The following is a 23,492-nucleotide window of genomic DNA, read 5'->3' on the forward strand; positions in this document are numbered from 1 at the left end:
GGACTGCAAGGAAATCCAACCGGTCCATCCTAAAGGAAATCAGTCCTGAACGTTCATTGGAAGGACTGATGTTGAAGCCGAAACTTCAATACTTTGGCTACCTGATGCGAAGAGCGGACTCATTTGAAAAGACCCTGATGCTGGGAAGGATTGAAGGCGAGAGAAGAAGGGGACGACAGAGGATGAGATGGTTGGATGGCATCACTGACTCAATGGACATGAGTTTGAGTAAACTCCGGGAGTTGGTGATGGACAGGGAGGCCTGGCATGCTGCAGTCCAAGGGGTCGAAAAGAGTTGGACACGACTGAGCAACTGAACTGAACTGAATTATCTTGTATGTGACTACTTAATTCTCTCTGTGAGTTGTGTTTTCCCTAAGTTTGCCTGTAGGTATTCTTGTTTCTCAGGCTCTGAACCTGGGCGTGTGCTGTTAGAGCTATATTTGGGCAGCTTGGAGAAGGAGATGGCACCCCACTCCAGTATTCTTGGCTGGGAAATCTCATGGACAGAGGAGCCTGGCAGGCTACAGTCTGTGGGGTCGCAAAGAGTCTAACACAACGGAGCGGCTAACACTTTCACTGGGTGGTAGCCTTGCAAGCGAACATGACCACCACTGGTAACCTTATTTCTGTGGGACATTTTGCTCTGAACACCAAATCAGAAATGACATCTCGAATGCAGCTCTGTTTAGAGACCATGAACTGGCTTTACTTTCCTGAATCTGTTTGAATTTCAGGAACGTGAGGACCATCCTCGGAGAGGCCGGGAAGATCGGCCACACCGAGAACCCTCAGGACAGGAACACAAGCGAGCTCGAAACAGTGACCGAGACAGGCACCGCGGCCATTCCCACCAGAGGAGAAGCTCAGGCGAGAGGCCTGGCAGCGGGCAGCCTCAGGGACGTGATCGAGATGCTCAGAACCTGCAGGCTCAGGAAGCCGAGCGGGAGTTCCACAACACCCGGCGCCGCGAGCACCGCCAGAAGAGCGAAGTTAGCGCCGGCAGTAACGCGTCTCAGGACGCGCTGCCTCGGCCTGGACCTGGAGGCAACAACAAGGACAGAGAGGTGCCTGTTAAAGAGAAGCCAAGCTTCGAACTTTCTGGGGCACTTCTTGAGGACACTAACACCTTTCGGGGTGTAGTTATTAAATACAGCGAGCCCCCGGAAGCACGTATCCCCAAAAAACGGTGGCGTCTCTACCCCTTTAAAAACGATGAAGTGCTTCCAGTGATGTACATCCACCGGCAGAGTGCTTACCTCCTGGGCCGGCACCGCCGCATTGCAGACATTCCCATCGATCACCCCTCCTGTTCAAAGCAGCACGCCGTCTTTCAGTACCGGTAAGTGTCCATCTGCGGAGGAAACCACGGTGCCAGCAGAAGCCCGACGCCTCGGCCAGTTAGGATTAGTGAGATCTGTGTATGTGTGTGTGCACAAGAAGCCCATATCCCTCATACCTAATAGTATTTTTTTTTTAATTTTTATCTTTTTGGCTGAACCTGCATGGTTTATGGGATTTTAGTTCCCCATCCTGGGATCGAACCCAAGTCCTTGTCGGTGAGAGCGTGGAGTCCTAACCCCCGGACCGTCAGGGAATTCCTTCTAATTTAAGGAGTATTATTCCTCTAATGTATAATCACTTTATATGAATAATTGCCAACATTTGTGTAAGAGGATAGATGTTGGTGTCCGAAATCGAGATTTTGAATCCTGCCAATGCCACTTACCCGGGGCCAGCCGCTCTTCTGGGCCTCAGTTTCTACGTCCCTTGCAGGGCTATGATAGGTAAATGGAAGTAAAGCCGATAATGAAAATAAAGCTGAGAAAGCCTGGCATATGTTAGCCGAATCTGTATCTTGGCAATTTCTCTAGTACATCTGTTATTGTTGGATGCTCACAACAATCCTCTGGGGAGGCAAGGACTAGTCTTAATACCCCATTGAACAGATGAGCCGATGAAGCTCAGCAAAGCCAGGTGGCCTGCCTAATAAATAATCACTGAGGTAGCATGCTGGCTCAAATTGGTTTTGATTTGAATAATTTTGATCATCTTATCTGTTCCCTTGACTCTGAAGTCCAGATATACTGGTTTATTCCTATTGGGACAGAATCTAAAATATGTTGAAATATAGGTAAAAGAAGCATTATGTTGATTATTAACAATACAAAAAATGTCAAATTTTTAAAAATACAAAAAAAAAGTATTTCTTAACCATGGCAAGAGGCCTTGGATTCTGCATTTTAAGCTATGATCTACCATGAATTCCTCTTTCCCAGTGCCCAGTTCTCACCGATTTAACTTGCTCCCAATTTCGAAATCCATGACTGTGCCTTCCCATTGATTTCTACAGTTTGAACTTGAACTGAGTCTCAGCCAGGTATTTACATTGTCCAGACTGTTAGCAAAGAGCTGGAGGCTCTGAGGCCGGATCTCGCTCACAGCTTTCTCTCCTTTACTCCGCTAGGCTTGTGGAGTATACCCGTGCTGATGGGACAGTTGGCCGCAGGGTGAAGCCCTACATCATTGACCTTGGCTCCGGCAACGGGACATTCCTGAACAACAAGCGAATTGAGCCACAGAGATACTATGAACTGAAGGAAAAGGATGTCCTTAAGTTTGGGTTCAGCAGTAGAGAGTATGTTCTGCTCCACGAGTCCTCTGACACCTCTGAAGTAGACAGGAAAGAAGACGAGGACGACGAGGAAGAGGAGGAGGTGTCTGACAGCTAGCAAACTGAAAACAGCCCAGGCTCTCGAGAGACCTTTCTTTGCGAGAAGGCTTTGGGACTGACCCACGGGGCACCGCAGTGCTCTCTGTAATGCCTCTTACTGCCTTAAGTCTTTCTTCTGTTGCTGACCAGCTTATGTCCAGTGTAAAAAAAAATGACTTAGTTTGGTTGAACTTCTTTCTGTGACACGTTGGCCACATGCCTGTGGGCATTTATTTTCCTAACAGTCTCACCGACACATCGTGTTTTAGTGGAAGCATCATGGCTTGAGTTGGTGCTTTCAGAACTGCTGCCTAGGAAACTATAAACCCTTGGTTAACGGGGAGTTGTGGCTTGTTTTCTTTGTACAGTTAACCCTATTTATATAGTTGTTAAGCTTTGTGGACCGGGTTTGTTTTTATCTCGGGGGCAAACCCCTGAACAGAGAATCTTACTAAGCTTTGGTTATCACCAAAATAGCCTCCAGAATATACCAAAGCTTTGACCTGGTTGAGCTCTTGAGTCATAGAAATTGATTTTGCACTTGGTTGGTTTGGGTGGGTGGGTGGGATTTACCACATGACCTCATTATTGGCTGTTGGACTCAAACAGATGCTTTATGGAGCCTGCTTCAGCTCACGACTGTACAGGAGGACCATGGCCACTGCCAGCGGGTGCTGACTGCATGTCATAGGAGGCCGAAATGGGTCGTGGGTCTGTTTCCTGGGAGAGAACTGATTTCTCCACAGAACATGAACAATTTTGATCATCGTAGCTGTTCTTCAATTACACATTTTTATTTAGAGGTTTTCTCCATTCTTTCTTCCTTGAGAGAAATAGTCATTTATGTAGCAGGATCTTTGCTTTATCTTAACAACATATACATGTCAAAAGATGGTTGTGTGGTTTACATATTTCATCTTTTTAAAATAACGTTCAGAGAAGTTGTATTTACCTTCCCAAGGCTGGAAAATATGGGATTTGCCCAATTTTCTGATTTTCCACCAGAGGACTATGTGTAAGTAGAAAAGTCACAGCTGCTTACATCTGTTGTATGTATGTATATATGTACATATTTAAAAAATTGTGTGTGAAAGAGCCGCATACTGAGTTTCCTATGAGAATGTTTTGTGATGTAAACATAATACAATATCATAGGCAAAGGCCTCCCTGCATTTGAGGAGCAGGTTTTCATTTATATGTATTTTTGGAATAAAAAATAATAAAATTTGTAAATATAGCCCCCTTTCAAAATGTACTTCTTTGCTAGCACAGAAGACCTTGTGTTCACAGGTATATTTTGGTGCTAAGGAAATCTTTGAATCAGTATTGCGGGAGTAGAAGTCGACAGTTGTGGAGGGTGTCAAGGGAATGGGAGTGATAGGGCTCACACCTGCCCTGGAATCCAGATCTTCACGTCTCAGTGACTTGAGTGGTGGTCCTGATGAAGCAGCAGGGCTTTCTGAGTTGGCAGTGGAGGGGTTTTTCTTCCCAGAAGAGTCGAGTTGGGGCAGGTTATCTGTCGTGGGCCTCATACCAGTTGACACCTGTCCCTGCCTCCTCACCCTCAGGTGGTGATGGGGGTGTGAGATGGGAAGGAGAGATGATGCAAGTCACTCAGTGCTGCTGCTAGCTGGTCCCCTTGGGTGGAAACTAATTATATTATTGGGCTTCTCTGGTGGCTCAGTGGTAAAAGAATCCACCTGCCAATGCAGGAAAATCAGATTCCATCCCTGAGTTGGGAAGATCACCTGTAGAAGGACATGGCAACCCACTCAAGTATTCTTGCCTAGAAAATCCCATGGACCAGAGGAGCCTGGCAGGCTGTCGAGTCCATGGGGTTGCAAAAGAGTCGGGACACAAGTGACTTAGTGACTAGACAACATTAACGTTGGCTGATCTTGCTTACCATTATATTCCCATTGAGGTCTCATACCTGTATGTACTCGACATTAAATGTTGACTAGTACCTAGTGGGGGGAGGAGCAGCTGACTAATTTTATTCAAAAGAAATGAAAAGATCCCCTCTAGGGACTTCTCTGGCAGTCCAGTGGTTAGGACTCTCCTGTCCACTGCAGGGAGTATGTGTTCTATCCCTGGTGGGGGAACTAAGAGCCCGCATTGTTCAGTCACCAAGTCCTGTCCAGTTATTTGCAACCCCATGGAGTGCAGCACTGCAGGCCTCCCTGTCCCTCAACATCTCCCGGAGTTTGCCCAAGTTCATGCCCATTGAATTGGTGATGCCGTCCAATCATTTCATCCTGTGTCTCCCTCTTCTTCTGCCTTCAGTCTTTCTCAGCATCAGGGTCTTTTCCAATGAGTCGGCTCTTCACATCAGGTGGACAAAGTATTGGAGCTTCAGCCTCCGCCATCAGTCCCTCCAATTAATATTCAGAATTGACTTTCTTTCAGATTGACTGGTTTGATCTTGTAGCCCAAGGGACTCTCAAGAGTCTTCTCCAGCACCACAGTTCAGAAGCCTCAATTCTTTGGCACTCTGCCTTCTTTATGGTCCAACTTTCACATCCGTACATGACTACTGGAAAGACCATAGCCTTGACTATATGGACCTTTGTCAGCAAAGTGATGTCTTTGCTTTTTAAATATGCTGTCTAGGTTTGTCATAACTTTTCTTCCGAGAGCCAATCATCTTCTAATTTCATGACTGCAGTCACCATCAGCAGTGATTTCAGAGCTCAAGAAAATAAAATCTGTCACTGCTTCCACCTTTTCCCCTTTTAATTGCCATGAAGTCATGGGATTGAATGCTGTGATCTTAGTTTTTTTAATATTGAGTTTTAAGCCCGCTTTTTCACTCTTCTCTTTCACCCTCATCAAGAGACTCTTTAGTTCCTCTTCGCTTTCTGCCATTAAAGTGTATCTGCATATCTGAGGTTGTTGATATTTCTCCCAGAAACCTTGATTCTAGCTTGTAACTCATCCAGCCTGGCATTTTGCATGACACACTCTGCATATAAGTTAAATAAACAGGGTGACAAATAAACCTTGTCCTTCTTTCTCAATTTTGAAACAGTCGGTTGTTCCATATAAGGTTCTAACTGTTGCTTCTTGACCCGCATACAGGTTTCTCAGGAGACAGGTAAGATGATCTGGTATTCCCATCTCTTTAAGAGTTTTCCACAGTTTGTTATGATCCACACAGTCAAAGACTTTAGCGTAGTCAATGAAACAGATGTTTTTCTGGAATTCCCTTGCTTTCTGTATGATCCAGTGAATGTTGGCAATTTGATCTCTGGTTTCTCTGCCCTTTCTAAACCCAGCTTGGACGTCTAGAAGTTCTCGGTTCACATACTGCTAAAACCTAGCTTAAGGATTTTGAGCATCACCTTACTAGAATGGGAAGTGACTGCAACTGTCCAGTAGTTTGAACATTCTTTAGTACCCCCCTTCCTGGGAATTGGGATGAAGATTGACCTTTTCCTGTGGCCACTGCAATCTCCAAATTTCCAGTCCAAATTTGCTGACATTGAGTGCAGCACTTTAACAGAATCATCTTTGAGGATTTTAAATAGCTCTGCTAGAATTTCATTGCCTCCATTAGCTTTATTGGCAGCAGTACTTCCTAAGGCCACTTGACTTCACACTCCTGGATGTCTGACTCTAGGTGAGTGACCGCACCACTGTGGTTATCAGGGTCATTAAAATCTTTTTTGTACAGTTCCTCTGTGTATTCTTGCTATCTCTTCTTGATCTCTTCTGCTTCTATTAGATTTTCACCGTTTCTGTCCTTTATTGTGCCCATCTTTGCATGAAATATAGAGATCTCCAAGAAAACTGGAGATCTCAAAGCAACATTTCATGCAAAGATGGGCACAATAAAGATCTCACATGCCTTGGGGCAAAAACTAGAAAAAAAAAAATCCCCTTTGAAGAGTGAATACTTAAGGGTTAATTAGGTAGAAGCTTACCTGAGGGAAGAAACAATGTAAGAGCAATTAGCATCCTCACCCAAAGTGCTCTAATTTGGCCCGTGGATGTGCATATTAAATACGTGCATGTCTAAAAGGTTATGTTTGGATGAATTTTTCTCTTGATCCAGAAGAATGGTTTTCTCTTCCTGGAATTAGGTACTTACCTGGCATCTCATTCCAGGGCCTCCTTGTTGAGTTTATGCAGCTACTCCTGCTTCCTGGCAGCTTTTGGCTTGACTTCATGCACCATCCTGGTGGACACTGATAGATGATCACTTTTCCTATATTTTTCAACTAGAGGTGCCAGTTACATAGTTAACTTTTGCTTCCTGGATTAAGAGATTTTTCATGCCAAATGTATGGGACAGTGTTTCCCACCCACACTTTTGTTTTTTTAAGAGAGTCAAAGACAAAAACTACTCATCTCTGAGGCCAGGCCAGGTATCACCAAGTAGAATGAGTTAATCCTAAAGGTTTCTTTAAAAAAAAAAAAAAACACACACACAACTTGGTTTTGGCTGGGTCTTAGTTTTGGCACATGGGATTTTCACTGCAGTGCCAGGTTTCTAGTGTGAGCTCAGTAACTGAGGTGTAGCATTGTGGGATCTTAGTTCCCTGACCAGCGATGGACCGTCACCCCCACACTGGAGGATGGACCACCAGGGAGGTCCCAATTCTGAAGCTTTCGTCTTGAATTAATTCATTGCTTAGAGACTCATGTTCATTTTAGCTGTTTACAATTGCTTTACTCCCCACCCTTTCTCCACCTTGGCTGACTTGTCTGCAAGTCATAGCTGTCAAAATCGAGCCATCTGCAGAACAGCTCTGTGCTTCTGAGCCCCTCCCTCAAATCCTCTGTGGTTCATAGTTCTGTCGAGGCCTCATTCCAGTCATCTTCTAGTTTCCTCTTTCTGACCGCTGATAAAGGATAGCTCATTAAGTGTAACCAGTGATAGACCTTTTTCCCCCCACCGTGCAGCACAGCATGGGGGATCTTAGTTCCCTGACCAGAGATAGAACCTGTGCCCCCTACATTGGAAGGGCAGAGTCCTAACCATTGGACTGCCAGGGAATTCTCTTATTGTATTTTTAGATACTTTTTTACTTATTTAAAAGTATTTAAATTTTAAATACTCTTATTGTATCCTGATGATAAGGGAAAACAGTAATCAATTCAGATAACTGGGAAATTTTTTTTTAACTTTTTACTTTATTTTGGAGTATAGATGATTAACAATGTTGTGATCGTTTCAGGTGTACAGCAAAGTGATTCAGTGACACATTCGTGTGTATCTAAAAAATTAAAAAAAATTTTTTTGTATTATTGTACTAAGGTGTCACAGTATGGCTTGGTTTTTAAAGGCTTAGAAGTTATATATATGTTCTTATATATAATTATGATTTTATATGGTACACACATGGTTTTTTTTAGTATTTTATTTACTTATTTTTAATTAATTTATTTTAATTGGAGGCTAATTACTTTACAATATTATAGTGGTTTTTGCCATACTTTGACATGAATCAGCCATGGGTGTACATGTGTCCCCCATCCTGAACCCCTCTCCCACCTCCCTCTGCATCCCATCCCTCAGGGTGATCCCAGTGCACTAGCCCTGAGCACCCTGTCTCATGCATCAAACCCGGACTGGCAATCTGTTTCACATATGATAATATACATGTTTCAATGCTATTCTCTCAAATCATCCCACCCTTGCCTTCTCCCACAGAGTCCAAAAGTCTGTTCTTTACATCTGTGTCTCTTTTGCTGTCTTGCATATAGGGTCATCATTACCATCTTTCTAAATTCCATATATATGGATTAATATACTGTATTGGTGCTTTTCTTTCTGACTTACCTCACTCTGTAAAATAGGCTCCAGTTTTATCCACCTCATTAGCACTGATTCAAATGTATTCTTTTTAATGGCTGAGTAATATTCCAGTGTGTATATGTACCACAGCTTTCTTATCCATTCATCTGCTGATGGACATCTAGGTTGCTTCCATGTCCTGGCTATTGTAAAGTGCTGCGATGAACATTGGGGTACACGTGTCTCTTTCAATTCTGGTTTCCTTGGTGTGTATGCCCAGCAGTGGGATTGGTGGGTCATATGGCAGTTCTATTTCCAGTTTTTTAAGGAATCTACACACTGTTCTCCATAGTGGCTGTACTAGTTTGCATTCCCACCAACAGTGTAAGAGGGTTCCCTTTTCTCTGCACCCTCTCCAGCATTTATTGCTTGTAGACTTTTGGATGGTAGCCATCCTGACTGGCATGAAATGGTACCTCATTGTGGTTTTGATTTGCATTTCTCTGATAATGAGTGATGTTGAGCATCTTTTCATGTGTTTGTTAGCCATCTGTATGTCTTCTTTGGAGAAATGTCTGTTTAGTTCTTTGGCCCATTTTTGATTGGGTTGTTTATTTTTCTGGAATTGAACTGCAGGAGCTGCTTGTATATTTTTGAGATTAATTCTTTGTCAGTTGCTTCATTTGCTATTATTTTCTCCCATTCTGAAGGCTGTCTTTTTACCTTGCTTAGAGTTTCCTTTGTTGTGCAAAAGCTTTTAAGTTTAATTAGGTCCCATTTGTTTATTTTTGCTTTTATTTCCATTACTCTGGGAGGTGGGTCATAGAGGATCCTGCTGTGATTTATGTCGGAGAGTGTTTTGCCTATGTTTTCCTCTAGGAGTTTTATAGTTTCTGGTCTTACGTTTAGATCTTTAATCCATTTTTAGTTTATTTTAGTATAACACACATGGTTATATTTGTTAACACCCTTCCATTTGTGGAAATTAGTAGTTGATGAGAGGAATAAAATGATGCTACATTAATCAGAATCTAAGTGTGACATGCACATAACACGCCAGTTATGCCTACTTGTGAGAGAATGTTCTGGACCCTCAAGTTTCCTGGATGTGTGAGTTTATATCAGGTAAAAGGGCTACTTGATTTAAATCAAAGGTTTGGAATTTAAAGCTTCATTCAGCCTCCTGGGTCAACTTTCTAGTATATTCATCAAGTGGGAGACAATTTTAAAAGACAGTTGATTTGTTTATATTACTCTAAAGTTGGGGCTTCCCTGGTAGCTGCGGTGCAGGAAACGCGGGTTTGATTCCTGGACTGGGAAAATCCATGGAGAAGGCAACGGCTACCCACTGTAGTATTCTTGCCTGGAGAATTCCATGCACAGAGGAGCCTGGTGGGCTACAGTCTATGGGGTCACAAAGAGTTGGACACTACTAAGTAACTAACACTTTCACACTTATACACTAAAGTGAATTAATCCAATCAATGATTGCATAAAATTACTATGCTAGTAATTGGTGTACAGCTGAGTTAGAAATGGAGCAGTAATTTGGAGGTGCCGTGCACCTTGTACAAAAGATGGATTTGTTTTTAGTTTTTATTTGAAGTGTATTTGATTTACAATGTTAGTTTCAGGTATACAGCACAGTGATTCAATTGTACACACACATATAAAATAGGTAACCAACAGGGACCTACTGTATAGCACAGGGAACTATACTCCAATATTTTGTAATAACTTATAAGGGAAAATAATCTGAAAAAGATTATATATATACTTGTGTGTGTGTGTGTGTGTGTATATTTGTGTGTGTGTTGTTGCTGTTAAGTCTCTCAGTTGTGTCCAACTCTTTGCTACCCCATGGACTGCAGCATGCCAAGCTTCCCTGTCCTTCACAATCTCCTGGAGTTTGTTCAAATCCATTGAGCCGATGATGCCATCCAACCACCTTATCCTCTGTTGCTGCCTTCTCCTGCCTTCAGTCTTTCCCAGCATCAGGGTCTTTTCCAGTGAGCTGGCTCTTTGCATCAGGTGGCCAAAGTATTGAAGCTTCAGCTCCAGCATCAGTCCCTCCAGTGAATATTCAGGGTTGATTTCCTTTCGGATTGACTGGTTTGATCTCCTTGCTGTCCAAGGGACTCTCAAGAGTCTTCTCCAACACCACAGTTCGAAAGCATCAGTTCTTCGGTGCTCAGCCTTCTTTATAGTCCAGCTCTCACATCTATATATGACTACTGGAAAAACCAGAGCTTTGACTAGATGGAGCATTTAACATGTGCACAACAAGCACATACATTAATTCATTTCATCCACATAACCTTATGAGTGGGGCTTCTATTATCATTACATTTTTCAGATGCCAAAACAGGAAAATAATTTCTAGACTTGATGTGAAGAGCTGACTCATTGGAAAAGACTCTTGGGGGAAAGACTGAAGGCAGGAGGCGAAGGGGGCAACAGAAGATGAGATGGTTGGATGGCATCATTGACTCAATGGGCATGAGTTTGAGCAAACTCCGGGAGTTAGTGAAGGACAGGGAAGCCTGGCATGCTTCAGTCCATGGGGATGGAAAGTGTCGGACATGACTGAACAACACCAACAATTTCTAGACAGAGACTAGCACTCAGAAATGCCTAAGGTGTTCAATGAGGCTTTGGAAGCACTTGAAGTTCAGTAGGGGAAAGAGGGTGATTGAGACTTCTGGCTTCTATTAATGACTGCCAAAGAATTGATGCTTTTGAACTGTGGTGTTGGAGAAGACTCTTGAGAGTCCCTTGGACTGCAAGGAGATCCAACTGGTCCATCCTAAAGGAGATCAGTCCTGGGTGTTCATTGGAAGGACTGATGTTGAAGCTGAAACTCCAATATTTTGGCCACGTGATGAGAAGAGCTGACTCATTTGAAGAGACCCTGATGCTGGGAAAGATTGAGGGCAGGAGGAAAAGGGGACGACAGAGGATGAGATGGTTGGATGGCATCACCCACTCAATGGACATGGGTATGGGTGGACTCTGGGAGTTGGTGATGGACAGGGAGGCCTGGCGTGCTGCTGCGGTTCATGGGGTCGCAAAGAGTTGGACATGACTGAGCGACTGAACTGAAATGAAGTTATTTTTATGAATCCTCCTGCTGAAAACAGCTAAAATTTCTGAATAAAAGATAAATTTAAAAAATCTCTTGGGCTTCCCTTGTAGTCTAGCAGTTAGGAATCCGCCGGCCAATGCAGGGGACATAGGTTCAGCCCCTGGTCTGGGAAGATCCAACGTACCAAGGGGCAACCACGCCCGAGGACATAACTACTGAGTCAGTGCTCTGCAGGCTGTGCTCTGCAACGAGAGAAGCCACCACAATTAGAAGCCCATGAACTGCAAGTAGAGAGCATGCCCTACTCACAACTAGAGAAATCCTGTGCACAGCCAAAGACCCAGTGCAGCCAAAAATTTAAAAAAAAACAAAAAAAAATAAAAATTTTAAAAATGAATAAATAGTAATAAAACTTAAAAAAAAAATTCTTAAGGCATCCAGGAACTGACAAGTAGAGTTATCAAGCCCAAAGTGAAGATAATAATCCAGAGAGAAATGGAGCACAGATACCTGGAAACTACTTCCAATATAAAGGCAAACCATATTCGGTTCTAGCGTATCGAATATGCTGGATTGAATGGGACAAAACTCAAAACCCAGAGCACACATACAATGAATTTAATAGAACATCTTTCCAACAAAAAGCTTGGCACACCAAAGGGCTATATTTTTCAGAATAAAAGAGTGGGTCAGAAATTGAATCCTCCCAGGGATTTGCAGGCTGGGAGCTCAGAAAACCTCAAGTCTTGAACTTGGCTTAAGATGACCCTGTACTAAATACAAAGGAAAAAAAAGAAGAAAAGAAAATGACCCTGTACTATTCGGGCCTCCAGATGTCTGATATAAATAAATTAATGAAATTAGTCTTTGGAGGAAGAAATATTTTATCTCCCCTCCAGTATTTCCAATCTTATTCTGCAAAGAACCAATTATTTTTTAAAGTATACAAGTAAAGATTATTGCCAACAGAAATAATGGATAAAATAAACTGATTGTCAAAGGCTTCAGATACTTGAACTCAAGGTAATATATATAAAATGTTCATGGTTGCTATTTTCCAAGAAATACATGACAAACTTAAAAATACCCACAGGGAACAAGAAATGGCAATGAGTGAAATGAGAGTTATTCAAAAGACCAACTAGAACCTTTTTAGAAATGAAAAATATAATAACTAAATCCATCAATGAACTCCTTTAACAGAAGCTTCAGGGAGAATTAGTGAACTGGAATATAGGTCAAAAGAAATTATTTAACAACTATTTATTAACACATACATTTAACACCTTAGAGAAAATGGATCAATTCTCAAAACCCATAAAATACCAAAATTCACCTGATATAAAATAGATCATCTGAATAATCCTATAACTATTTTTAAAATTGAATTTGTAATTAAAAACTTAAAAAAAATAACATCCAGGCCCAGTTGGTGATAGTTTCATTGAAGTATTCTACCAATCATTACAAGAGGAATTAGCACCATTCTGTACAATCTCCAGAAATTAGAAAAGTAGGGAATACCTCTCAGCTCACTTTATAATGCCATTACTGTTTCAATTTATAATGCCGTTATTATTTTGATATGAAAACCAGACTGGACAGTACAAAACAAAAAGCTACAGACCAATATCCCATGAACTTAGCTACTAAAATCTTCAGTAAAATATTAGCCAATTGAATCTAGCAGTACATAATAAGAATTATGCAAGATGGCCACAGGGTTTATTCCAATATGTAAGGCTGGTTCAACATGTGAAAGTGAATTGATTTAACATTTGAAAATATATTGATGTAGTAATCCACTGTATCAAGAAGCTAAAGATAAATAAAAATCATATAATCATGTCAATTATTTTTGAGTAACAAAATTCAGCATCCATTCTTTGGCTGCCCTGGGTTTTCATTGCTGCGCATGGGCTGTTTTGTTGTGGAACAAGGGTTTCTCTTGTGTGTGGCATAGGTTCTAGAGTACGCAGGCTCAGTAGTTGTGGGGCATGGGCTTAGTTCAGTTCAGTTCAGTTCAGTCGCTCAGTCGTGTCCGACTCTTTGCGACCCCATGAATCGCAGCACGCCAGGCATCCCTGTCCATCACTAACTCCCGGAGTTCACTCAGACTCACGTCCATCGAGTCAGTGATGCCATCCAGCCATCTCATCCTCTCTCATCCCCTCCTCCTCCTGCCTCCAATCCCTCCCAGCATCAGAGTCTTTTCCAATGAGTCAACTCTTCACATGAGGTGGCCAAAGTACTGGAGTTTCAGCTTGAGCATCATTCCTTCCAAAGAAATCCCAGGGCTAATCTCCTTCAGAATGGACTGGTTGGATCTCCTTGCAGCAGTCCAAGGGACTCGCAAGAGTCTTCTCGGAATCATCCCGGACCAGAGATCAAACCTGTGTTCCCTGCATTGGTAGGTGGATTCTTAGCTACTGGACCACCAGAAAAGTACCTCAGCACCCATTTATGATAAAAAAAAACTATCAGTAAACCAGAAATACAGGGGAACTTCCTCAACTTGATAAGACTGAATACCTTCCTCTTAAGGAAAAAGTCAAGGATATCTGCTCTGGCCATTCTTATTCAACAGAGTACTGAAAGTCTAGCCAACGCAGTAAGACAAGAAAAGGAAATAGAAAGCACATAGATTGGAAAGGGAAAAAAGAAAACAAACTTCCCTATTTGCAGATAAAATGATTGTCTATTTAAAAAAGTCCCAATGAAGGATTTGAACATTGCTGCAGAGCAACTAAGCCCGTGTGCCACAACTACTGAGCCCATGCTCTAGAGCCTGTGAGCCCAAACTATGAAGCCCGTGCTTGGCAACAAAGAGAAGCCACTGCAATGAGAAGTCTGTGTACTGCGAGAGTAGCTCCCACTCACTGCAACTGGAGAAAACCCTCTGCAGCAACAAAAGACCCAGTGCCACCAAAAACAAATAAATAGAGGCTTCCCTGGTGGCTCAGTGATAAAGAACCTGCCTGCCAATGCAGTGTTGAGTCCTGCCCATAAGGCCACATTAGCGGAGCGCAGAACCAAGGTCACCTCTGAAGCTGACTGAGCCCCTTTGTAACTGAGCCCCTTTTGTTTCCAAAAGCCCCCTTGACTTCCTGACTCCCACTTAGGCAAAGATGCCCACTTCAGCAAACACCCTATAGCACCCCAACCAATCACCTAACACCAGCCTTCCAGCAGGCATTTTCTTTGGCTTGAGGCTATTAAAATTGGCTATTAACCCACAAAAACCGTCAACTCTTTCCGGTCTGTCAGGAGGTTCGCCCACTGTGCTCTCGGTGCCTACTTTATCTCTGCTCTTTGTTCTTAATATACTCGCTCCCTGCTGGAATGCTGTGTGTCTGGAAATTCTTTACCAACCTATGTCAAACTGCTCAACATGCAGGAGATATGGGTTCGATCCCTGGTCCATGAAGATTTCACATGCTGCAGGACAACTAAGCCCGTGTTCTGCTGAGCCTCTGTTCCAGAGCCCAGCAGCCACAGCTACTGAGCCCACGTGCAGTAACTACTGAAACTTGAACTCTCTAGAGCCTGTGCTCCGCAGCAAGAGGAGCCACCACGAGGAGAAGCCTTAGCACCACAATTAGAGAGCAGTTTTGAATTATTGTTATAAAACCCTTCATCACATCCTCCCAGGGTGGAACACATAGTTTTTTGAGACAGAAGCCCAGTGTGTCTCCCTTTGCCTGGCGAAGTGATAGAGCTGTCCTTTTCTACTTCCCCCAAAACTCTGTCTCCAAGATTTGATTTGGCATTAGTGTCCGGAGAGGCCAAGCTTTCCATAACAACATTAGACTTACAGCCATTGTGTTAGGTATGCACTATTACCTCCATTATACAGATGAGGAAATTGAGACAAGTGAAATTTAGCTACCTGCTCAAGGTGGCACAGCCTCATCAATGGTAGAGGTAGGATTTTTTTAATTTTAATTTTTTATTGAAGTATTGTTAATTCACAATGTTGTATTACTTTCAAGTGTACAAATCTTTTCCATTATAAGTTATTACAATATAATGAGTATAGTTTCCTGTGCTATAGAGTAGGTTCTTCATTGGTTATTTATATTATATATAGTAGTGCCTGTATATTAATCCTAGACTCCTAGTTTATTCCTTGCCCTCTGCTCCCTTTGGTAATCATAAATTTGTTTTCTGTGTCTGAAAACACACAGAATAATCATCTTCCAGACCTCAGCTTTGTTCCTCCTCCTCCATTTCTACCGCCAGCCAGGTGTCCGTTCTGGCTCGTTTGTGCCCTTAACCATCACACTCGCTTGTCTGTGTAAAGGGCAATAGGGAGCCACTGAAAGGTTTTTACCCAGAAGGTGACACATTTGTGTTCTAAAAACAAATCATCCTGGCACCACTTTGGATAATGGATTAAATGGAGCTAAGGCTAGAAACAGGAGGCTGTTGGAATGTCTCCAAAAATGAGAGCCTGGATGAATGAGGGAGGTGGCAGACAAAAGAAAACAGATTTGCGAGCTCTGCTCGAGTCAAGTCCACAGGACTTGGTTTTGGATCGGATTAAGGGGGTGAAGAAGGGTGAGGCCGGTACAAAGGTTTCTGACTCGAGTAATTCCGCGGACACTAAAAGTCATTCACTGATGAGACTTCTGAGAAGTCTTATTTTGGACACGGTGAATCGGCAGTGCAGAAATGCGGCCGGCACCTAGGGCAGAAGCCAGCCCTCTGGTCCTGCTGGCAGAGGCGCGCTGAGCCCACTGGCGGGAGCTCTAGGAGTTGCCCAACGCGCCTCCGGAAGCCGCGCGCGCAGGCGCAGTGTGGCGGCGGGCGCCCCCTGGCGGGCGGTGGCGCGAAGGGACCGCCCCCAGCCTAGCGCTGCCGCCGCCGCCGCCCGACTCAGCCCAACATGGCGATGCACAACAAGGCGGCGCCGCCACAGATCCCCGACACCCGGCGGGAGCTGGCGGAGCTCGTGAAGCGGAAGCAGGAGCTGGCGGTGAGGGCCGGCACCGGGGGTGCCCGGGTGGGGGCCCCCGCGCTTGTCCCCGTCTCCGGGTCCGGGCCCAGCCGCTCCGGGCCGTTCGTTACTCCCCGGGCGCAGCGCGGCGGCTGGGAGTCCGCCGGCCTGAGGACGGCTGCGCGTTGCGCAGCCCGCCGGCGCCTCGACTTCCCGGCCGGGCGGATCTGGAGCCGGGAGCCGGGGGCGGGGCGCGGAGCGGGGGAGGGGGAGGGAGGCTAGGCCGGCGGAGGCGTGGAGGGAGGGTGGCGCCCGCGGGTGGGGGCTTCCGTGTGGGAGCCCTGCGGCGGCGAGGGTCCGCGAGCTCTGCTGGCTGGATGAGGGCGGGCGGCTCCGGGCTCTTGGAGCTATTGGGCAGCAAGCGTGCCGGCAGGGTGGAGGAGATCGGCTCGGGCTTGGCTGTGGGCTCTGGGGAGGTTGGGTAGGAGACGGATGTGGGAGGGGAGACCCACACATCCATTCTGACCTTTGGAGGATGGAGGGGCGTTAATGTCTTTGCGGGGAATAGGAGTAGATCCGTTGGATGGGGCTTTTGATGGGCAGGCGTGGGATGTGTTCGGGGACTTCTTAGATGACAGGTGAGGGGGAGCGGACTCAGTCTAGGAAATTAGGAATTGTGACACAAGCCTGGGGCCCCTTGCTCCCTGGTGGCTAAGCCCTCCCTCCCCTTGCGTTTTTGGCTTGAGCACCGGGAGGCGCATCTTACCTGAAGCTGCCCTTCCAGGTCTCCATAGCAACCGGCAGCCCAGTGCAGGCGGCCTTTCGGAGCTTGCAGGGAGGGGAGCGAGTTGGCGCTGGAAGGCTGCTCACTCTTCCCTCTCCAGTAGCGGTATCTTCTATGCGTGGGAGTGGCGACTGCTTACCTTCTTTCTCCGCGGAGTTTCTTGACAGCTGGGTTTCCACGAAGCCTCCGAGTATATGCAGACTTTTGCCTGGGTGTACATTTTTCTGGGGACAGAGTCTATTTCATTTTATTCTTAAAGGCACCCAGCAAGACGGGTCTAGACTGTCTTGTCTGAAACAGCCTGCCCCTGCCCCTGTCATCCCTGTCTTCAGAAGGCTGAGGCGGTGTCGTTTAACTTGAATTTCTAAGCCTGTTACCAGGATGTCAGGTTGGTCCGACTTAATGCTTGCATGTAAAAGGCATCAACTGCTTCCTTGTCTTTCACCCCAGGAAACACTGGCAAACTTGGAGAGACAGATCTATGCTTTTGAAGGAAGCTACCTGGAAGACACTCAGATGTATGGCAACATTATTCGTGGCTGGGATCGGTATCTGACCAACCAAAAGTGAGTGACAGAGGCCTGTAGTGTTGCTTTGTGCCCTAGTAATGTTTGCATATGGGGCTTCCCTGGTGGCTCAATGGTAAAGACCCCGCCTGCCAGTGCAGGAGATGTGGGTTCCTTCCCTGGGTCAGGAGGATTCCCTGGAGAAGGAAATGCCAACCCACTCTAGTATTCTTGCCTGGAAAATCCCATGGACAGAGGAGCCTGGTGGGCTGCAGTCCATGGGGTCTCAAAGCATCTGACATGACTTGCGACTAAACAACAACTGTATTTGTGATTGGGACTATGATGTCCTTGGTAGTAGCTTTGGAGGGAAGCAGTAGTAAGGTGGGGGGGACAGAGGTCTGCATTTGAGCTTGGTCTCTGGTTCAGCCCCTGCCTCACTGAGTAACCCTGGACAAATCCTACACAGTAGGGGAAGTCTGGCCGATGGCACAGGGTTGTGTGAGGCTTAAATGGAATACAGCATATAATACTTTATATACCAGCATGCCTCTTGCTATTTTGTACATTTTAATCAGTCAAGAGTTCCACCCTCACAGGATTTGCCCTACCTGTATGCCAACTGTGCCATGGTTTATTTAGTAATGTTATTCTTAAAAATGTTCTAATTTTTTTTGAAAATTTTCGAATTTAGAGAAAAATTGAAAGACTAGTTCATGATCTCTTGATACCCTTCACCGATCACCAGTTGTTAGGTTGCTGCCACATTTGCTTTCTCTCCTCTTTCTGTAATTTATAAGCACACACCTCTATGCAGGCATGCCTGCTTAGTCGCTCAGTGGTGTCCAACTCTTTGTGACCCCACAGACTATAGCATGCCAGGCTCCTCTGTCCATGGGATTCTCCAGGCAAGAATTACTAAAGTAGGTAGTCATTACCTTCTCCAGGGGATCTTCCTGACCCAGGGATCAAACCCAGATCTCCTGAATTGCAGGCAGATTCTTTACCATCTGAGCCACCAGGGAAGCCCATACATCCCCATATCTATACTTAAAAAAAATTTTTTTTTTTTAAATAATTATAGATACATAGGCAAAAAACAATACACAGAGGTTCCATATAGCCTTCACTCAGTTTTCCCCAGTGGTTGGGTTTTATGTAACCATATAGTAGGATGGTAAAGCCAGGAAACTGACATTGGTACAATGTGTATGTTTAGTTCTGTCGTTTTATCACGTGGGGAGCTTCCTGTAACCACCACCGCAGTCAAGATACAGAACTGTTCTGTCCCCACAAAGATCTCCCTCACGCCACCCCTCTGTAGTTGTAGCTCCCCTTTCTTCCACATATGTGTATATATACTTTTTGCTAAACCATTCAAAAGTTAAAAGCAGATCTTGGACACTTCGTCCCTAATTGTGTCAGCAGATACCTCCTAAGAATAAGAACATCTTTCTTAACCACAATTAGGCCTAGAAAATTAGCGCTACATTAATAGTATTATCTAATATACAGTCTTTATTCATACTTCCCCTAATGGCCCCAAAATGCATTGCTAGCTTGTTTTCAACCAGGTAGTGTTTGTGCATTGCATTTGGCTGTTATGTGTCTTTAGTCTCTTAATTTAGGATCTTCCCAACCTTTTCATGGAGAAGGCAGTGGCACCCCACTCCAGTACTCTTGCCTGGAAAATCCCATGGGCAGAGGAGCCTGGAAGGCTGCAGTCCATGGTGTCGCTCAGAGTCGGACACGACTGAGCGACTTCACTTTCACTTTTCACTTTCATGCATTGGAGAAGGAAATGGCAACCCACTCCAGTGTTCTTGCCTGGAGAATCCCAGGGACAGGGGGAGCCTGGTGGGCTGCCGTCTGTGGGGTCGCACAGAGTCGGACATGAATGAAGCAACTTAGCAGCAGCAGCAGCAACATTTTCATTGGTGAACTTGTTTACGACATTATCTTGTAGAATGTACAAATTCTAGGTTTTTCTTGTTGTGACTTCATGAGGATCCTTTAAATATTTTTGGCAAAAATGTTGCATTACTGATTGTGTACCTCTTGTTTAACTCCAAGTTGTTTTTTCTTTTTTTGACTGCCCCATGGCATATGTCAGATCTTAGTTCCCTGACCAGGGATCGAACCTGAGCTCCTGCAGTGGAAGCATGGAGTTTTAACCACTGGACCACCAGGGAAGTCCATGTTTACCTTTGTGTTATCAGACAGCTCAAAATGACAGATTGCCCCATTGTTGGTGCTGCTAAGTTTGATTCTGTAATTTCACAATTGCAAAAGTTATTTTTTTCTCTTCATAATTAACAATTAATTTCAGAGGTTGTACTTTTTTAGAAGTGTGAATATGCTACTCCCCCAATTTTTGTCACTGGTTTTAGTGTCCATTGTTGATTCTTATCTGAATCAGTTATTATAATGGAGGTTGCAAAATGATGATTCTAATTTTACTGTTCCTTTTACATTTGTTACTAGCATTCCGAAAGAAGAGTTGTCCCTTTTTATCTTTCTTTCCCTTTCATTCTGTCTCTCTCTCTTTAGAATCCTTGTAGATGCATGGATTTAAAAACAAAACAAAACCCAAAAAACGCCCAGTGCACTGGGGTCTAGTACTGTCACTTTTTATGCTGGATTTATTTTGTTATTTAGTATAAATTCATTTATTGAAATCTATACAAAGAAGTACATAAATCATGAATTTACAACCCACTGACTTTTCACACCCCAGCACACCCATCATCATTGTTTCTGATGCTTGTTAGTCACTCAGGTGTGTTCAACTCTGCGACTCTATGGACTGTCGCCTGCCAGGCGCCTTTGTCCATGGGATTCTCCAGGCAACAATGCTAGAGTGGGTTGCCATTCCCTTCTCCAGGGGATCTTCCCGACCCAGGGATCGAACCCCGGTCTCCCACATTGCAGGTAGATTCTTTACCAGCCGAGCCACCAGGAAAGCTTAAACTGTCCCAGAAGTGGCCGGAGGGAGCCCCGCAGCCGATTGCTTTGACATGACCCTGCATCCTGAGCACTTGGTTGTTTGCTGTCCCTTTGTACTTTTCTTGTCCCAGGCCTGGCATCAGTCATTTCTCTGAGGACCCCTGGTTCTTTCCTTAAATTTTTTAAATTCAGGTTATTAAACAGAGATACTTCATAGCATTAGTCTGTGCTAGATGTTTTTAATAATAGGCATTAAAATAAATACATATTAAATACATGAAAATGACTCTGAACCTAAAGCTAAAGTAATCCCATGTGTCACAGTGGATCACATACCATACACTGGAAAACACTGCTATGTATGTAGGCATTCAGCATGAATGTCATTTTGGTCAATCCAAGTGGTGTGGATTCCGTAATGAACTTCATAATTAAAACAAAAAAAGACTTCCTTGTATTTGTCCTGGGGCGTCCTCAGCTTGAGCCATAGGAGTAGCTTGGTGCTTACAATGAGTTTCTTGTGTGTGTTTTAGAAACTCCAATAGCAAAAATGATAGAAGGAACCGGAAGTTTAAGGAAGCAGAGCGGCTCTTCAGTAAATCCTCAGTTACTTCAGCAGCTGTAAGTGAGGTGGGGGTGGGGGGAGGATCTTTCTGTGGCCCATTGTTCAGGAAGCCCTCGGTTAAATTGCTGTGCGTTCTCCCTTTCCCGTCTGTCTGTGAGTAGGATGTCTCTGTCCTTTCTGTCTGTGAATGCTCTCCTGAGACCTGTAATAATTTTTTTGATAACTGGTAGTTTTTTCTTTTAGGCAGTGAGTGCTTTGGCAGGAGTTCAGGACCAGCTCATTGAAAAGAGTAAGTTTATTTATTTATTTATTTACTTTTTCATCAATTTATATTTGAGCCACCATCACTCCTATAGTTAACTTCTGTCCAACTGTGTATCTGAAGACTGCATGTCTTTTTCTTGCCTCTTTTTGGAAGTTAGGAGCCCTTTTGGATATCCTTAATTATGTGTTTCTCAGGTGGAAGAAACTACTGTATCTATCCTTCCTGCCTTTTCAGTCACATGAAGATTGACTTTAGCTGCTCAAAGACACGGAAATGTGTTTTCACTCCTATTAAGTTTTAGGAAATTTTTTTTTTAGTTAAAAATAACCCTTTTATCATGGAACATTTCAGACATATCTAATAAATCCCCATGTACCCAATGTAATCATTCTTGGGAAATTCTGATACTATGACAGGAATGCACCTGTGTGTTCTTAAATTTAAAATGGAGAGCAGATTGTATTTACCTTGTAGAGAAATGTATCGTTCTGTGTACGTAAGCCATACAGTCTGACTCCTTTCTAATTTCTCATAATGAGACTAAGAGCTGCGGGTTTGCCTTTCTGCACCAGACTCTAGGTAGATGGACTGGATGCTCTCCCTGTGGGTCGGGTCACTCTGAAACTCACCCTGCTTTCTGTACGGGGGCTGGGTACTTTCCCATGGCATGTCTTGTTGTGGGATCCAGTTGTTTTGTTTGCATTAGGGCAGTGGTTTGAGGAAAATGGATTTTGGTAGTTTGGGAATTAGAACTACTCAGTGACTTCTGTTATTATCTCTATATACAGATTTCTGAGTTTTTAGCCTCGTCCCTAACTCATTTCCCTGAGCTTTAGTCATGCATTTCTAGAAAATTCTAGAAAATGTCTTCTAGATATTTCCACTCAGTCAGACTCATTTTGTCTAAAACCGAGCTGTGCCATTTTCTTCAAAGTGTGTCTGCCCAATTATTTTGTTAGAGTACTCTGTTCTCCCGCCTTCAAAACTTGGTATGTGGCTTTGACTCCTTTCTACCAACGTCATCAGTTGGACTAAGTCCTTTTTTTTTCTTTTCCCTTTACTATGACTGTCAGAATGGTTTGCTTTGCCTTTCACTCTTTTTTCCATGGTATAAAATCTCTCCCTTGTCCCCAAATTTTTGTATAACAGATTCTGTGGAATGACTCCTGTGTTCTTGATCTTTGGTCAATGGAGGAAACAACCTTTTCTCTTAGAATTTGTACTTTTATGTCTTCATATCTCAAGGATTTTGGAGTTTTATATTTTGGGCATTTATTTTTAAACTGTTTTGAAATTTTTCCTCAAACATGCATTGCTTTTGTTTGCTTTGGTTTCTAATGTACCTGCACTAGGAAGAGAATGGATTAGCATAGTCCCAAAGGGGAATTGTATGCTAATTAGTAAAGCATTGTATATTTTTGTTAAAAGAATAAAGTAAAACAATAATGAAAACAAAACAGGCAGATTTTATCTAGTTCTCCTGTAAAAGGATCAGCAGTCTCCCCTGTCTGTTTTCCTGGGCTTCTCTGAAGTTTTCATCACAGCAAACCCCTCCGGCATCCACATCATTGCGCAGGTAAGTGATGCTTGAGCACGGTTCTCCATATCTTCCTTTCTGCCTTTTAACGTTTCATGTTGATCTGAAGTCACTGCCTCAGACTGTTCAGTAGCTAGTCCTTTAAGTAGAGTGTCTCATTTGTAGATTTATTTAACTTAAAGTCTGATGTTACTTGCTCTAAGAATGAGTTGCTCAGTTTTATGTCAGTGAGAGGCAAACACGTGTCTTTTCACGGCGGCAGCATTAGTTGACTGATGCCTTCCTGTTGTACTCTGAGATATTGTAACCCAGTTCTCTTGCTGTCACTTGCCTTCTGCTTCCATGAGCTGAGGAAGAAAGCGATTATTACTTTGTGGTCTCATTTTGTACTTTAACCGTGGTTAATCTA

At 43.8% G+C, this 23,492-nt stretch overlaps 2 protein-coding genes and 1 long non-coding RNA gene across 6 annotated transcripts in view; 2 read left to right on the forward strand and 1 right to left on the reverse strand.

The window, feature by feature from the left end:
* SNIP1 (Smad nuclear interacting protein 1) overlaps positions 1 to 3,950 on the forward strand; it is a 17,313-nt gene extending 13,363 nt beyond the window's left edge. For both annotated transcript variants that reach the window (XM_044945240.2, XM_006077569.4), the window contains 2 exons: positions 738 to 1,342; positions 2,468 to 3,950. In XM_044945240.2, the coding sequence (XP_044801175.2) occupies positions 738 to 1,342; positions 2,468 to 2,732 (870 nt within the window). In that variant the 3' untranslated portion in view covers positions 2,733 to 3,950. The remainder of the gene's footprint in view (positions 1 to 737; positions 1,343 to 2,467) is intronic.
* On the reverse strand, positions 1,612 to 17,366 carry LOC123334165. The gene is made up of 3 exons (XR_006551987.2): positions 17,247 to 17,366; positions 6,807 to 6,936; positions 1,612 to 1,778 (listed from the first exon to the last, which is right to left on the reverse strand). It is a non-coding gene; the product is annotated as an uncharacterized LOC123334165 (long non-coding RNA).
* MEAF6 (MYST/Esa1 associated factor 6) overlaps positions 16,346 to 23,492 on the forward strand; it is a 25,745-nt gene continuing 18,598 nt past the window's right edge. Inside the window, exons 1-4 of one of the 3 annotated variants that reach the window (XM_044945241.2) lie at positions 16,346 to 16,519; positions 17,715 to 17,830; positions 21,250 to 21,337; positions 21,525 to 21,570. In XM_044945241.2, the coding sequence (XP_044801176.1) occupies positions 16,430 to 16,519; positions 17,715 to 17,830; positions 21,250 to 21,337; positions 21,525 to 21,570 (340 nt within the window). In that variant the 5' untranslated portion in view covers positions 16,346 to 16,429. The remainder of the gene's footprint in view (positions 16,520 to 17,714; positions 17,831 to 21,249; positions 21,338 to 21,524; positions 21,571 to 23,492) is intronic. The other 2 variants (XM_025289061.3, XM_025289062.3) reach the window with 2 other exon arrangements.

The sequence above is a fragment of the Bubalus bubalis genome, chromosome 6 (genome assembly GCF_019923935.1).
Source record: "Bubalus bubalis isolate 160015118507 breed Murrah chromosome 6, NDDB_SH_1, whole genome shotgun sequence".
Lineage (NCBI taxonomy): Eukaryota > Metazoa > Chordata > Mammalia > Artiodactyla > Bovidae > Bubalus > Bubalus bubalis.